Here is a 16,547-nt window from a genome sequence, read left to right as displayed (position 1 = left end):
CTGAGTAGTATAATTGGGTCAGAGGGTTACAAAGCCCTCCTACCTTTGTTGCCAAGCAGCTGTGGTATTTTTGCACGTCACATGTTTGTGTAGTACCTGGAAAGGAGGAAGAAAACCCTGTTGGGCCAGAGGAAGCCACAGCCTACTGTGACATCACACCATGTCATGGTCAGGAAAAACACGTTTAGTGGCATTCCGTTTGTCATCGTCCCTCCTCCTTGTTTTGTGTGTTCTCTTCTTTTATGCTAGCACATAACCAGAGAGTATCTTCGGCTGGTTTAACTGATTCTGCCTCTGACTTCCACCGATCCGATCATGGACTTCTCTCAGTCTTTCTCGGTCCTCAATGAGAGGCTGAGACCTCGAGTCACCCACAGTGACAAGCTCTACTCCTCTCTGAGCAGGATGGAAAGCAGACAGTGGTACTCGGTCAGGACCTATCCTTCATCTTACCGAGCTACAATTCTACCAGCAAATCCAGAACCAACGTTCCTTGTGACAGAAGAACGAGAAGATCTAAAGGAACCTGAAGGAATGGCAGAGAAGGGAGATTTGATTTCAGATGGCATACAAGAAGAATGTTATGCTGATCCACAGCCCTTGGACAACTCTAGTCTCACTGAGTTGAGTTTAAAGGATGAAGGTGATGAGGATGAGGCTGATGACGAGAGTAGAGCCTCATCTTCAGAAGAGAAAGACATTGCCGGTGAGCTGACCTCAGCGAGAACAGACGGTTCTTCAGAGGCAGCTGCCAGTGGAAGTGATAACCCTTTGCAGATGAGCTACATAGATGGGACTTTACCAGACCTGATCAAGAGCGGCAGACCCCTCGGCAGACGGCGGACGGTGGGACATGTCTCCGACACGGTAGGACAACGGCCTTTGTGTGTCTGTATGATTAGAGTGAGAGCAGTTGTTACATCTTTTTCACTGTGTGGGAGTTTTAAACCTGTTCTGCATCAAGCAGACTTGTCCATCAGTAAAACCTGGTGGCAACACCACTTGAAGTTACTGCTCAATTTGTGTGTTTACAGTGAAGTATAACTCCTCAGCTGGAGCAGCTGGGTTTCCACTCCACAGTTTCAACCAGCAATCTAGATAATCAGTTTCTATTTACATAGCATGACAATATCATGACGTTGCACTCTGTGTGCGGGCTGACTATCACCTACACAGCGGAAAGTGTTTGTTCAAATGTGCTCATGCAATATTTATTATAATACAGCTTAAAGAAGTGCGCAGAGAGGTGGAACTCTCCCGCAGACGGAGCATCAAACTGAAGGCCCAGGTGGACAAACTGCAGGAGAGCAGAGAGGGTCCCGGATGGAGCCAGCACAGAGAGCGGGTAAAGGTCACACGCAACACCAAGATCTTATGTTTATGTCCTTAAAACTCTGCAACGTTATTCAGATTTTTTTCCCATTCAGGTCACAGAGGAGGTTCTCTCCGTTCTGAGGCTGCTGCACCCGCTGACCGAGTCAGAGTCCAGCCTGCCTGAAGCCTCTCCGGGGGAAAACCAGCTGGACGCTGCTCTGATGCAGCTGCAGAATGTGGCTCGCAAACTGGTGTTCAGTCACACCACACAGGTGATGGCAACACCTACACTGTAATAAAGCTTCTGGCCCTTATCGTATTCCTGCAATCTGGAGTTTAGTGTATTTTAGTGGGCATGTTTCCTTGAAGAACATTTGCTTTGCACACACACAGTGGAAAATGAGGAAAGGTGGTCATGTGATAAAGGTAGATATTTGTTTACACACCATTATTACACAAATTTGTACTTCTATACTGTATATAACACCTCTGTATTGACTTTATGCAAATGATCTGCCTTCATCTACAGACAGTAAAAGTAGAACATATTTTTTCTGATACAGTAAGGATTGAATTTTGTCACAAAGGAGCTTGAAAAGAACCCTTTCGCCTGTACATAAATGAACTGGCCCTCATAGGAATAATCTCACTTCATGTACCAGGTCACTGGTTGGTTGTTAAAGCTCAACTATGCAGCCTGACTGGTTGACATGCTACTGTATCAGTGAGCCGAGTATTTCTGGAATTTATTGCATGTTGGAGATATTTACAAGAAGCATTGCCTGGGTGGGACTAGAGAGTAATCCGGTTAAAACACAGATAAGATAGAGTCTGTGCTGTTAGAAGCAGATAAGAGTCGTGATTACAAAAACAAAAAGTTCACCTGCCTCTCCTGTGTTTTCTTTCAAAAGTCAAAATCTGGAAGGAAAGCAGAGGACATCGCCATTCTCCAGCAGGCGCTGTATGACAGAGATGAGGCCATAGAGAAGTGAGTACAGACTGATGACGTACAAATCAAGTATGACTAATCACTCAAGATTTATTAGGAGGGAGGGAAGTTGATAGACGTGGATCTATTTCGAAGCACCTCTCTTCCTGTTTCTGCTGCGCAGGAAGAAGGCGATGGAAACTGAGCTGCTGCGGAGTAAATCAGAGATGATGTTGCTGAACAACCAGCTGCTGGAGGCCGTGCAGAAACGTTTGGAAATGTCCCTGGAGCTTGAGGCGTGGAAGGTGAACAGGGGTGATAACAGCTGCCACTGAAGTGATGGGGGAAAGGTGTAGTCACGGAACAAAAGCTACAATAGAAGAAAAAATGTGGACTGATGTTGAGCAAAACAGAGCCACTGATCAAACTTAAATAGTTTGGACCTAAACAAAGACATGTAGACGTATGGGTGTAGAACATACATGCCCACATTTACAGGCACACATCATTTTATGTAATCTCAGGGCATGAATCAGTGCATTCCATATCCAGGACATTCACAGAATGTCCTGCCATCTGGTATCCTGCCAAAACTCATGACTACATGCAGCTTGAAAATGAAGCCGGGCTGCATTTTGCAGTTGTTCCACTATCTGGAAAAGATCTGTAACGGAATGTGTGTGCCTGGCTGAAATCCTACAATTGAGAAATCTAAGTACATCTTGCACTGAGATGTTAAAAATTGGATCAATTTTAATTAGATATGTGTGTATTAATGTAGTTTCTCAAAATTACAATTTGTGGACACTTTATTCAAATAAGGGACACACTTTACTTTTTTCTCTAATAGATGTTCATTCTTCTTTGCTTGCTCTCACTTTGGGCCATTCCACTTATCATAACTGCAACCCTGAATTAAATCAGCTTTATTGATCCCCCGTAGGGGAAATCAATTAATTAATCAATCAACCTTTATTTATATAGCGCCTAATCACATCATCAGACATTTCAAAGCACTTTAACAGACACAGAAATCCAACAGAACCCTTCAGAACAAGCATAAGCGGCATTGGCGGCATTCATCTGTCTTGACCAGTTCAATCAATAAAATCAATAGAATCAAATAAAAGGTTAGACATGGACTATGGTAAAGGTAAATTTTATAATATTTTAATAAACTTTTTAATATTTCATTGCAACCAAAACTGAAAAATATGAAAGAAGATGGCTGTTGATTAATAACATTTCAAAATAATTATCGAGTTACCTTTTAATAACTGAATATTTTTGTTATTAGCTAGTTGATGTTGGAGTGAAAAACGCACTGTTATGAACAAATCCCGTTTATAACTATTTCTAAATTCATTTCACAGTATGTAGTTGAAATATGTATTTGGATTGACTGAAGATTAAATGAATCCTCTCATTTTACCTTTAGTAAAAAAGAAGAAATTGATGCTCCACTCCTTTTCTGATCGTTTCCTTCCTAATAAAGTGTTCAGCTCTTGTTCAGCTTTTGTGCTCAGTGTCAGAAAACAAATATAGAGAAGATAATTGTGAGACTTGTCTCTCTTATTGACACATTCATCCCTTTGAGATGTATATTTTTTAAATGAGTATTTCTTGTGGCTGACTGTCTTCTTCTGGCCTCAGGAGGATCTTCAGCTCATCATGCAGCAGCAGCTACAGAGCCAGCAGCAGGCAGAGCAGACCCAGAAGAAGCCCTCCCGCCTGGGCATTCTGAGGAGACACAACAAACCGCCAATGCAGCGGCCCTCCAACATCTCTACCCCCACTACAGTTGCTCCGACGATCAACTCAAACATCTTCATCTCCAAATCTGCAGTTTCAATGGCTCCAACCCCAAGCTCACCTCCTCCCAACATCAACCGCACCTGGAGAGACCGGCTGAAGAAGAGCAAGACCAGCCGCCAAGAACAGCTGTCAGTGCAGCAGGCGTCAGATTGGGGCAAGGATGAGAACGGCTTCCAGGTCGTATCTCTTGACTGAAACTGTAATGACTCTGAGAACAACTAATCTGATAACCAAAGGCTTGAACCCCCCCCCCCCCCCCAGTCGTAGCTGTTTTTCAATTATCACTTGCATGTTACTTTACTTACTTAAGCTCGGCAGGATGATTTTCTTTTCACAGAATTTGAAACCAAGAGCAGTTTTCACATTTACCGTTTATGACACACAGCTAGTTTTGAACAGAGTTATTCATCTCATTACAGGAGCAGTTACACTGAATTTAAAGATAGGCCTAGTGTCAGGAATTTTGAGTGAGGTCATGATTTTATTTCTTCAACAATTTATGCCTAAAGACAATGAAAGACACTTCTAAACAAATCCCAACTCAGGGTATCATGATTCATGAATTTGACTTGAGGTAAAACTAAATCAAACGTGATGATTAAGAGTAGAGCAGCTCCATGTCTTAAGACACTTCTGGAGGGGTTCTTTCATGGAAAATATATCTGACTATATCTGAGCCCTGTGACTAATTCTGTAAAACCTTTGCTGATTGTTACATTACAGGTTGTAAATAAATATTTTTGTTCCATGCATTACCACGTCAGACTGCAGTCTATTTTGAGATGCGTTCATTCTGTGACCTTAAATCCTTCATTGACGGCAACATTCATTCATCCAGGTTGGCATTTTATTGGTTAATATAAGTTTGTACATTTCCAATAATATACAACTCACTTCTTTATGTATCTCGCACACATTTAAAATTTATACATGGCATTAGAGAGAGTTAGTGTCACCACTGAGGCAAAATGTTCAACAAACTGATGCATATAGCACAGCAAAGGTACTCCTGTATACAACAGAAAAGGCATGCTCATAGTGAAACATACAATCCTGAACAGATGATTACAATCTCCACACAGCTTTATCAACAGGGCTGAATAAATAGAATTTTCTATAGACTTATTTCTTCAATACAACAGCATCTAAAGGAGCGTCTGCATTCAAATGTCAGTAATGCCCCACTCCCAAAAATATATTCATATTGTGCAACGATATTGATCTGCCCTGTGATCAAGGACAAGGGGGTGCTTCTCTGCCAACACGAAGAATAAGATGGTAGTGTTACTCAGCTGAATTCTTATACATTAAAGCCTTTTAGACTTTGACATCAAACACAAAACAATGACTGTAGTAAACATCTAGTGCCAAAAAAGCAATACACCCTCCTCTCTTGAGCTTCTTTGTGAGAAAATTCACATAAAACTGGCAACCCAGCTGCCAATCCAAAGTCTGCTAGTTGTTATGTTAGAATAAAAGTTTTTTTTTTTTAATCAAGTCGTACAGAAATTGAAAAGGAGCTCTTAACAAAAGAGGCACATACAAATTTACAACACCCTGCATATTCATAGAGATGGCAGTTTCACTATGATGGACCGTCCTGTTCAAAACCAAGGTAACAGATGATTTTACCGCTATTTTATAGGAAAATTACATATATTGTTGCAGCATTTAGTTGTGAGACACCCTGCGCTGTAGTTGTAAAGATAAGTGAGATACAGAAACATGTTTCATTAAAACACTGATCGGACTGACCAAACACGAGGACACAGAAACATTACTACGGCTCATTGCCACACACACACACGCACACACAAGAACAGTATATGTAATAAATAGCATATCCAGTTGTAATGCAAGATATTCAGGAAACAGGTGTAAATGCTGCATCTGAGTAACTTATATTGGTTTCATAGAAGATTGTTAAAACATGACTGTATGATCTTAGGTTGTAACACAGTAGATCAGATGTAAATCATCACTGACTTACAGCAGCAGATGAGAGGAATAACCTTCAGTTCAAACACTGAATATATCGCCATTATTCTCATTGTAACCAATTCTCACAACAAATTATCTGTACAAATAAAATCCACACTCCGGACACTGAATTCCTTGTGCAAAAAAAGAGAACTTTTGCTTTAAACAATTTTCATCTTTCTCTAAAATATAATATACAACATTTATTAATACCTGTGCAGTCTAAACCTTCCACTATTTTGTAGTAATCCACTTATCAATTATATTAACACGACTGTTTCAACATAAAGATAGCCCTGTGCAAACGTTTCTTTGGGTTAGTAGAACACCTCCAAAAAAAGTTGCGTTACACTGGATTTATTTCCTATCTACCTGTCTAAAAATCAATAAAAACACATCTAGCCACTGACCTATCAGGAAACACTCGTCGTCTGGCAGAGAGGCTACAGAAAGCTGAAATTCACCTACACAATATTACACTACGGTAAGTTTGTTTGAAGGTAAGAAATGACGGCTGTCAAATACATTTGGTCCAGCGCATCTTTTAGCATCATTAATACCTCCCCTCACTCTAGAAGCTGCTGCATTTTAATCTTCATTCTCAGAGGGGAAGGTGCTGCAAAATGTTCTGAGGTGAAGGGCAGAAGGCAGCTAGGACTGAAGGAAGGAGATGATGGAACTGATGAAATCTAAGGGTTTATCTGCGTGGATCCAGTGGCTCGCGTCTGGGATATACTGGATGTCAGCGTAGGGGAACAACCTCTGGATTTCTGGGTAATCATCAGAGCTGGATCATAAGTAAAGGTACGGAGATGACAAGTCAGAAAATTATGTTAACTGTAGTAGCAAAAGTGACAGAAGAAAAACAAACAAAAAAATAAATAAATTAGAAGCATGTGAAACTTAATATAGGTTCAGCTGGTGATATTTGTTGCCTTTTGGTGTCAAGCTTATATTGATTAATGTAAATCATCATATTCATGTAATTATTGTGGAAAGATTAAGATAAATGATTTTTCATTTATTTGGTTTTGAAATATTTTAAAAAAAATATTTCTCATTTTGTGTTTTTTCGTTTCTTAATATTGACATGTTCTATGAATGGTACTTCTTGTGATTATTCATTTTATTTTCTTCCATCTATTGTTTATGACTGTCTCGTTCACTACAGTTAGACATTGACTCTGTGTTCTGAAAACACACAATGGGGTTACATATACAGTGTATGCACAGTAAATTATGACCTCTACTAAGGAGGGTTTTAACAATGCTGGCTCAGCTGATTCTTTGAGAGGATTCAAAATGTTCACAGCACATTAGATGGTGTACTGAGCTCCATTACATGTTTGTTTAGAAAAGGATGGTGTGGCCACATGCGATGCCACAGATTGCATTAATACAGGAGCTTCTCAGGGGAAACAGTGTTGTCTATTTCATATAGTACAAATGTAAATTTGGGATACATATACCATCTTGTTCACTAGAATGTGAAAACTTGTCCAGATTTAACACTGGTATGTACATGTCAATACAGTATGTTTGCACCTGTGTATGTGTTTGTGTGTGGCGTTATACCTGATGTAAGCAGAACTGGCTCCACCCAAAAACAAAGTAGGTCCCTCATATATGGTTTCAAAGCTGGGGAAGCTCATGATGTTGTCAAGGTGTGCTGAGATTGCCTCCAAATTCACCCTCCAGGCATAATGGCCGTTCTGCTCCACCAGGTTAGTCAGTAGGAACTGACGCACTGAGCGCTCCTGGGGGAGGGAAGCACAATAATTTATGACCAGACAGGTTTTTACATAAAAATGTAATCAATATTTTGGACTTTTACAAAACATATTTTATTATATTAACATCAAGCACCAAAAAACGGACATGACCGATTACCAACAAGCTGATGGATGAAATCCGACATTTAGCAGCATAGCACTCAGATATTTCCTTTGTTAACTTCGTGCAACTTAAAACAAAGCTAAAAGACATACTGTACATACCTTCATGAGCAGAAATTAAATACAATAAAAATAAAAGAATATAAAATACAAATGTGGCTGCTAACAAATTCTAATATCAACCCTAATGTCACAGTAGGTTTCTACCGCCCACAAGTGACCCCAGAAATTAGTCACGACAGGCTCATTTATTAATATAGGGAGCTATTTGATAAGAAATACTGTCAAGACAAATAACATCCAATGATATTTGATTAACTTTAAAACAGCTAGTATGTTTCTAAACACTGAAATCCAATGGAGTCCTTACCCTGACCAAACCACGCAGCTGATCCTCAGCCATCCGCCTGGCAGTGGAACGTGGGATGTCACTGGAGATCTTGACCTCCTGCATGGCCTGAATGTAATAGTGGAAGTTGGTACGTGTTGACGACTGTGTTGGACTGATGTCCACCACCACCAACCTCTCCACTAGCCCTGGCTAAAAACAGACAGACACATTAGTGTTATTAAGGAGAAAACAACACGTCACATTAATATGAAACCAGTGACAAAATGAAAACAGAACATCTTGGTGAGGCTGGAAGGCAAGAGGGGCATTCTAATGTCCACAGTAGACAGGAATGTACAGTCAGAAATGTCCAGTGACACTTATTAAACTGTATTGTCTTAATGAACTCATGGTAGCATCTTTTGGCGCAAACCTGTGTCAGGGCAGTCATCATGGCCGTTTTTCCTCCCATGCTGTGGCCAATCAGGACGCACTTCTCAATATGCAGCTGGACAAGAAGGTGTTTCAAATCATTGGACATCGCTTCATAGGTCAACACTGGGCTGTGAGGGCTGTTGCCATGGTTACGGGCATCTACAGTCAGCACCTAACTAGACAAAGGACAGTTAGGACACTTGGAATTGGGGAAAAGATGGAACAGAGCATCAAAACATTGCCATTCCTTTTCTAAGGCCCTTCTTTAGCAGATGAAAGAGTGGCACAAACTAAGATTATACAGTATATTGTACTGAAGTATTTAGCTCCTTCCAGCAAGCCAAGGAAAAGATTACACATCAGTATTCATCACAAAGAATCGCAGCTGAAGAGCCGTGTCACATTGCTGGCAGCAAACTGGCTGGGGCATTCCTATGACTGCTATTGTGTGAGAACTAGTGTCAGTCCTCTGAGGACAAACTACAGTACAGAGAGATGAACTGTTTTTGCCGTAACAACAGACTGGTGTGAAGTCTTCATCAGTGCATTACCTTTCGGCCCGTACGCTGCACCAAGGACTTTGCTATTGAGTGGAAGTTAGATTTGCTGCCAAAAAGGCCATGAAGAAACACAAGGGGAGTGCTCTCTCCCTTCCCGTCGAAGACATCATAAGTCAAGTTGACTGGGCTGTGGAAAAAAAAGGGATTTACTCGTTACCATTTCAGTTTTTTAAAATCAAAGTTATGTCACAACTTTATCTCTAAACTGATAAACTATTAATAACAATATGCAGACTGTATTGCTTTTTACTTTGACCTATGTCGTGCTCAGAGAGGATCACAAAGACAGCCGGTGCATTATTCAATGATTTCTGAATTATTTGGCTGGAAGGGCTTTGCTTCCACCTACTGGACCATGTAAGATAACAACATGATTATATTTTCTTATAATTTAGATTATGCAAAATACTAATTTTGCATTCCATTAATTGGTAAACAAAAACTATAAGTTGAAATTTCACACCGATTTCAAATATGTGTGATTGTTTCCATTGTAGATATCGATGTAAGTGAGAGGACATGGAAAAGAGCCAATACAATGGCTCACCTTTATTAAAAACCTTTGTGAGGCCTTAATCTTTATGCTTTAATGGGGCTGAACGACTCAGTTCTATTAAAATAGACAACTAAATTAACTGAAAATATTAACCTTCAGAAAACTAGCTCAAGGTCAAATTTAAACTTTTGTACACTTAGGAACTGGATAAGATAGAAAGAGGAGGGAGAAGACCAGTGTAAAACCATAGATCAAAGCTAGTGCTTTGCTCTATGACAGCAGGTCAGAGCACCAGCTCTGATCTATTACCTATGCAAGTAGGTCAGGGTAGAATTTGGAATTCAGGGGTGTCGCGGGATGTTGCAGTCTATGACTGCCTAATTTTTTAATATTAGTTGTGTTTACTCTATAGCATAGCTTTTACGTTAGCTTTATTTTTTTTTTTAGAACAGAATCATTAAGGCTAACTTGCTTCTTGTAAATGCATCTCCAGCTGAGTTATTATGTTCGTTTATAACACACCACGTTTATAAAACAATGCAGTTGATGACAGGTGGGCTAATGAGCATAACAGCTTATTCTCTGGCGGTGAGCCCCCCCCACCACCACCCCCCAAATCAAACTCTGTTTTGGCCCCCAAAAGGTTAGAGGCCCTAGCTCTGTCATACCCCGAAACATAAACAGACTCATTCATTCATTCCGATTAAACCGAAGCTGGAGTTGGACATCTTTAACTGTGATTACAGAATAGCTCAAATGCAGGCTAATAAACTCCTGCTAACCAGACGTTTGAATTTCACTGGGAGAAGAAAGTAAACAGCTGATAAAGATGCAAAGATACGAGAAAGTGACTCATGGTAAAGGGTTGCTGTGAACGTGAACTAAAAGCGGGTTGTCATATCCAGTAAACAGCACTGCGACTCCTGCAGACATGAGCCATCAGGTCGAACACAGCTAACAGAGGTACCTGGAGGAACTAGCTGGTCGGACTAGGGGAGCTAAACCACGAACATCCCGCTGCCCGGGGATCGAGCGACACGACGGCCGGCCGCTCAGGAGTCCTCTCTGGATCAGGCGACACAAAACACTCATGGCAGCATACGCTCCGTGGCCAGGCAGTCAAAAAACAGCATGGGAGTCCAAGTGAGTTCACGTACAGCAGGGCTTCGTGACTGCATGCACAGAGAGCGGCCCGGAGGTCAAGCTTCGAAGGAGGCGTTTGTCAACAGCTGATCGTGCGTCATGACGTAGACACGCAATTTCTAAGGGTTATCTAACCCCTGGATCTTGTCTGTCAGGAGAAGTGAAACGCCGGTGTATCAGAAACAGAATGTATTGAATATAATGAATGCGTGTGTGTAAAATATCTGTCGTATAAAAACGACTCTAACCCGCTGCTTACCGTTTTTACTTCACATCAAGGTGTGTATTCATTAAGTTATTTTTGCATTACTGTTCTGTGTATTTTCCGTGCAGGCATTCATTTGGCTCACAGATACAGTAAATTTAGAAAATAAAAACCTGACTTCATTGAGCCACAGGGTGATGCTACAGTATCGCAATGGGTCATGTTTCCTTCTCCCAGCTAAATAATTTTTCTTTCTGCATTTCTGCTCTGTTTTAGAACAGTTTATTTGCATGTCATTAATTGTCTTACAGAGACAATTTGTTCAAGATTTAACAAACGACTTATTTAATACTTCTGCTTTATTTCCTATTATTTCTCACTGTACAGCATGGGCTTCCAATCCTCATTTTATTTACTTACATCGATATATTTTTCAGTGGGTTTTTTTCTCTCCCACTAACAGAGTTAAAGTTTTCTTTGGCAGACAAATGTTGTCATTACAAAGTAAACGACCCCACATCTCTGATATTGGTGTGGTCACTTATAGTGATTTATTTTCAAATTATTAAACACCTGATTTTAGCAGTTTTCAGGTTTGGTTAGATTAAGTTGGATTGTGTCAGTTATATCATTTTTTAGTTTACACATATAGTCAACTGAACACAGGTAACCTACATTCATAACTAAATAAAGATGACACACTCTTGAGTCTTGCAGGTCCAAAGCAGCACAATTTGGTAATGAGCTGCAACAAAATTCAACCACAGGTACTATTCATTTCCTTTTCGTGCTGTAATCAGTTCTCTGTCCTGTTCCACCCCTCTCTTCAGTTAATGTCCTTGTGTCTGTGGTTCTTGCCATACGCAGGAATGCAAAAAGACAGAAATCATTAATGAATGGGTGTGGAGAACCTGGGTTCCATTACTGTCTCCAAACATTCATTGCTATGGGAGACTGGCCTGCTGGGATAAAGCATGTTGTGAGTTGTCATAGCGATGGCCAGAGACAGAGGCCTGGGGGAGGAAGCTACACAAACTAAGACAACAAACAGGATTGCTGGATGAGTGTGTATTTCTTTCAAATCCTGTTGAACAAGTTTCACAGTTCCAGTTTTGTTTAAGCTAAGTACAAAAATATTGAAGCACAATGTTCATGAAGTTACTTAACGTTTTCCAACAATTACTTTCTGAATGGTGCAGCCAGGCTGTGATTCTTTTGGTAGGGGATCACATCAAGTTTACTTTAGGCTAAATCCCCTTGCCATGTGATCGGTCCTCATCCATGGTCTTGAAACCTAATTAGTTCATCTTCCACATCTTGACACAAAAAAATTGAATGTTTCGTTGTATTAAATATGAAAGTTCATCTGTTTAGGCTCATACAATTTAATGTTAACCTAAAAAAGAATTAGGCCTGTTGATAGCTTATTTTTTCATGATTAATAAAAAAAACACACACACACACCTGTATTTTTTGACATATCACACCCTGCTTGTACAACAGATATTGATGCATTCATGCGTACATACCTGTAATATTGGAGATTAAAAATGTATTGCTAATTTTAATTACTTCATATATTTTACACTACTGTACTATATTTGCTGCAGGGTCATGAAGTTCAGGATATCAATAAAATCTTATACTGACCTCTGATAAAACATAATAATTTGTTTTGTTAAGTGGGATATAAAGTATACGTATATGTACACAGTGCAATTTTTAAATCATAAAAAAATAACCAATCAACAGACCTAATTCTTTTTGGGTTAATGCTAGGTCCTATGAGCCTAAATTCTGAACAGTTGAACATTAACATTAATCCAAACTTGAAAAAGATATGAAACCTTTAATTTTCTGTGGTGGCCACGATGTGGAAGATGAACTAATTAGGACTATGGATAAGGGCTGATCACGTGAACATGACAAGAGGATTTAACCTAATGTGAACAATCTGTAAAACGTAACATTAACATCCCATAGATTCAGATTTAACATGTCATTTCTAAATAACTAGAAATACAAAAATAAGTGAACAGTTTGCTCTGATGTCAGACATTGTGTGGCCTTTTTGTCTTTCGGGAGCGTCACATACAATAAGACGTCTCCTTATCTAAATGAAGTTTGTTGCAAGAAAATAATTTTTAAAAAATATTAAAATCTTCCTGAAATTTATGCTGAATTTGTGAAATATTGGTCTTTGAGAGATAAATATTATATAAAAACATTAATGAAAACCATATCAGCTGCATATAATTGAATATAACAATTGGAACACATATGAGGTGGATCATTGACAAAAACAGAAAACAGTTACGACCCAAAGGACCAACCTTGAGGTACCCGTTTTTCTATAATTGTGCAAATATAATAAGAACTGACGTACCTAAGAGTTGAACCGTGATGATGATTGCCTTGAGAGACTAATAGCACAAGATAAGATAAGCATAATAGCATGTACTGTATTAAATCACATTACGTTGCCTTTATTGACCATGCACACTTTATTGACTACAACACATTCAAAGTCTTTTTTAAATAAGGATTCTAGAAATAAATTAATAAATATAGATCAACATCATTGTTAAATATGTCAGCTGTCTTTTGAACTTTATGCAAAATGTTCTGTCCATTGTCTCACGTCAATAAAATACCACTGAATTCAGAAACTTTGACTTCTGTTTCATCAAGACTTCTACTTTTTCTGATGCTCCAGGAGAGTTTTAGTGTCTGTGCCACATGGAAACTTTTGAACTCATTAAATATTTTTATTTGAAGGGTTTGTGAAATGTTCAGCAAGTTTCAAAATGACCTTAGGAGACAAACCGGACTGATTAGTCAAAAAAATTTTTTGGCCTCTCTGTAGATGTACAGAAAATTAGACACTTTCTTGGAAAACTCTTTCTCAGACAAGATTATTTTTCAGTATCCTGATATCCAAACAATTTGGATATATCAAACTACTTCTGTCCAATTAATTGCTATTTTTGTCTTTTGCATCAACTACATTTTATCTATATTTATTCAACCACAATGTTTTTATTTCGCGCCAGAAAACATTTCTAATCTTCTGTGAAAGTTTGCCAACATTATCACAGAAGAATGAATATAGTATAGCTCTGATAGGTCACAGCGATCCGAACATGCTTATCAAAATAAAATATTTACAAAAAAGTTGAGATAAAGCTGTTTCATAAAATAGAGAAAATACTGATAATGATCCCACATACTGTCGAGTGATTGACACATTCTTGCTTGAGGATTTGCAGCAGATTCCTGCTTTACACAAGTGTGCACATCAGTTCATGCTATTAAAAAAGCTGTGATAACCCCACCTAATACATTCTTGGGTCTCTATCTTTGGACTTTGCTGTTCGGTCATTATCTTGTTTGTGAGAAATCTTCTGCTGGTCAACTTCACGTGTTCATACAAGGGAAGTAATGACATTTGACATTTTAATGAAAAGGACATGCATTTTCTGTTTGTCATAACACTGATAATACTTTAATTATTTTACCTTGTCAAAAATTAGTCTACTTCTCTTTTTTCATAGCTTTTTTCATCCTTTTTTCATCCTCATACCTCAATCTGAGTAGCATTCTGATTGGCTTATTGAGATTCTGAAATACTGATTTCTATTATAGGTGTAATCTGGCATTGACCTTTTTGCAAATACAGAAGATCTGTTTTATAAATATTAATAATTATACCTAATGGTTTCATCAGTGATAGTTACTTCTTTTTTGTGTGTTTTCTCAATAAATTGAGTAAACGGTTCATAATGTCTTAGAGCTGGCAATATCTTCAAACAGCTAATTTTTTGGATGATAAGCCATGACCCAATAGGATCAGATGTTTGATCAAAACAAAGAAAAGCAGCAAAGAATTCAGTTATATCAACCGGGATTCACTAAAGTATTTCAAGTAGTAAAAGAATATTACATTTAGAAAAAGAAAGATTAGTAGTTTTTCTATTTTGCTATTCTTAGACATCACAAATCACACCATTCAAAGTAGTTTCACAGTGAATTCATACATAGTCAAATAAATGTCATATAAAAAAAATTGCACACTTTTGCATAGATGAATCGGTCAAATTCCACTCGCTGACCCACATTGATCACAGTCCTTTTAGATTACGGGGATTCATTGAGGTATAGGAGTGTGCGCGCGCGTGTGTGTGTGTGTGTCTGTGTGTGTGTGTGTGTGTGTGTGTGTGTGTGTGTGTGTGTGTGTGTCTAACTGGTGAAATCTAGAGGGAGACTATTGTTCAGTGAGCATCAGGGGTGAAGAAGGTGCGCTTCAAGGCTGATAAAGAACCTTTGCTTCTAAAACCACAGATAAAGCTGTAAAATATTGTGACTTAGTGACTCCAGACCGTCATGTGAGACCTCAACATTTCTTGACTCAGCATTCACATTGATATTTATCACTCTTATCTGTTTTCCGAGCATATGTTGTATCTTCTCTGATGAAGACACAACCAAATAATGATTTACAGTTGCTCATTTGGGCGCACCAGGCAGGAGCTGCCTGCCACTCCACCTCCCCCTGCATGTATACAGGCTCCTTGTGTGTGCTTGCTTGTTCAAACAATATATATATGCATGTAAATCACTAACACCAGAGTGTGCCACTAATTTCCCCTTGGGGATCATTCAAGTTTCTAAAAAAAAAAAAAAATTATATTATAAAAAAAGAATATATATATATATATATATATATACAGTATCACCGTTACTTCCTGATCTCTCTGATCATCCATTACACAGTGTGCTAACACACATCCCATTAAACAAATACTAATTACTGTATTCATTTCCTCTGATATTCTGCATGGAGTGTATATTCTGCAAAGAATGCCAAGTCATTTAAATGCAGTTTAAAGCCAGTAAACTGTTGTCTGCCGTCATTGTCCAATAAACAAAAAGGAATGGAAATGAATATATTATAGATAAAAATTGAAACAGGCAAACCACTGTTAAGAGGTCAAATACCAGCACAACACAGTGAAATACTGTTGACAACATAGCGGCTAGAATGTTAGCTTGTTTGTTCCCCCGTGTCAGCTAGGGATTTTTTTTGGTTTCTCTGGCTTCCCCCCATCTCCAAAAAACATGCAATTTACTGCATTGATTTGTTCTAAATCGTCCATAGATTTGAGTGTATGTGTTTCGGTGGTTGTTTGTCTTTCATGTGGCTCTGTGGTGTACCTGTGATGCATCTGGAGTGCACCCCACCTCTCGCTCATAGTCAGCTGGGATAGGCTCCAGCAGACCTGTGACCTGCAAAAAGCAGGTCAAGCAGCTGAAGACGAGATGATTAGGGTCATCTCATCTGAAAGAAAATAGATGGATGGATGGATTTCTTCATCACTGGTTCATCACAATAACCAGTCACACTCACATTCACACCAAAGGTTCAAGTTAGTGTCACAATTTCAT

The 16,547-nt window shown here is 38.9% G+C and overlaps 2 protein-coding genes across 3 annotated transcripts; one reads left to right on the top strand and one right to left on the bottom strand.

The window, feature by feature from the left end:
- The first annotated feature begins 188 nt into the window (after positions 1–188).
- On the top strand, positions 189–4,815 carry bicdl2l (bicaudal-D-related protein 2-like). The gene is made up of 6 exons (XM_068331759.1): positions 189–867; positions 1,226–1,345; positions 1,428–1,586; positions 2,226–2,302; positions 2,427–2,547; positions 3,896–4,815. Exons 1-6 carry the CDS (start codon positions 316–318, stop codon positions 4,250–4,252), a joined length of 1,386 nt encoding a protein of 461 aa, XP_068187860.1. The 5' UTR covers positions 189–315; the 3' UTR covers positions 4,253–4,815.
- An 80-nt stretch (positions 4,816–4,895) lies between these two features.
- abhd11 (abhydrolase domain containing 11) lies at positions 4,896–10,957 on the bottom strand. 2 transcript variants are annotated; one of them, XM_068331760.1, is made up of 6 exons: positions 10,722–10,957; positions 9,250–9,385; positions 8,697–8,870; positions 8,303–8,473; positions 7,613–7,794; positions 4,896–6,824 (listed from the first exon to the last, which is right to left on the bottom strand). In XM_068331760.1, the coding sequence occupies exons 1-6, from the start codon at positions 10,844–10,846 to the stop codon at positions 6,689–6,691; spliced, it is 924 nt and encodes a 307-aa protein (XP_068187861.1). In that variant the 5' UTR covers positions 10,847–10,957; the 3' UTR covers positions 4,896–6,688. The 2 variants fall into 2 exon arrangements, with proteins under 2 accessions (XP_068187861.1, XP_068187862.1); XM_068331761.1 differs by having other exon boundaries at positions 6,756–6,874.
- Between the last annotated feature and the right edge of the window lie 5,590 nt (positions 10,958–16,547).

Source organism: Antennarius striatus, chromosome 13 (assembly GCF_040054535.1).
Source record: "Antennarius striatus isolate MH-2024 chromosome 13, ASM4005453v1, whole genome shotgun sequence".
In the NCBI taxonomy this organism is placed as follows: Eukaryota; Metazoa; Chordata; class Actinopteri; order Lophiiformes; family Antennariidae; genus Antennarius; species Antennarius striatus.
Note: the sequence above shows the minus strand (reverse complement) of the source record. Positions and strands in the feature narration are given on the sequence as shown.

Excerpts from the sequence above, each read along its gene's own strand:
- bicdl2l (XM_068331759.1), top strand. The coding sequence starts at position 316 with ATGGACTTCTCTCAGTCTTTCTCGGTCCTCAATGAGAGGCTGAGACCT. Across the intron at positions 1,587-2,225 it reads TGTTCAGTCACACCACACAG|TCAAAATCTGGAAGGAAAGC; the intron begins GTGATGGCAACA and ends TTCTTTCAAAAG. Across the intron at positions 2,303-2,426 it reads AGAGATGAGGCCATAGAGAA|GAAGAAGGCGATGGAAACTG; the intron begins GTGAGTACAGAC and ends TCTGCTGCGCAG.
- abhd11 (XM_068331760.1), bottom strand. The coding sequence starts at position 10,846 with ATGAGTGTTTTGTGTCGCCTGATCCAGAGAGGACTCCTGAGCGGCCGG. Across the intron at positions 9,386-10,721 it reads CGACCAGCTAGTTCCTCCAG|CCCAGTCAACTTGACTTATG; the intron begins GTACCTCTGTTA and ends TTTTTTCCACAG. Across the intron at positions 6,825-7,612 it reads GCCAGTTCTGCTTACATCAG|CTCTGATGATTACCCAGAAA; the intron begins GTATAACGCCAC and ends CTTATGATCCAG.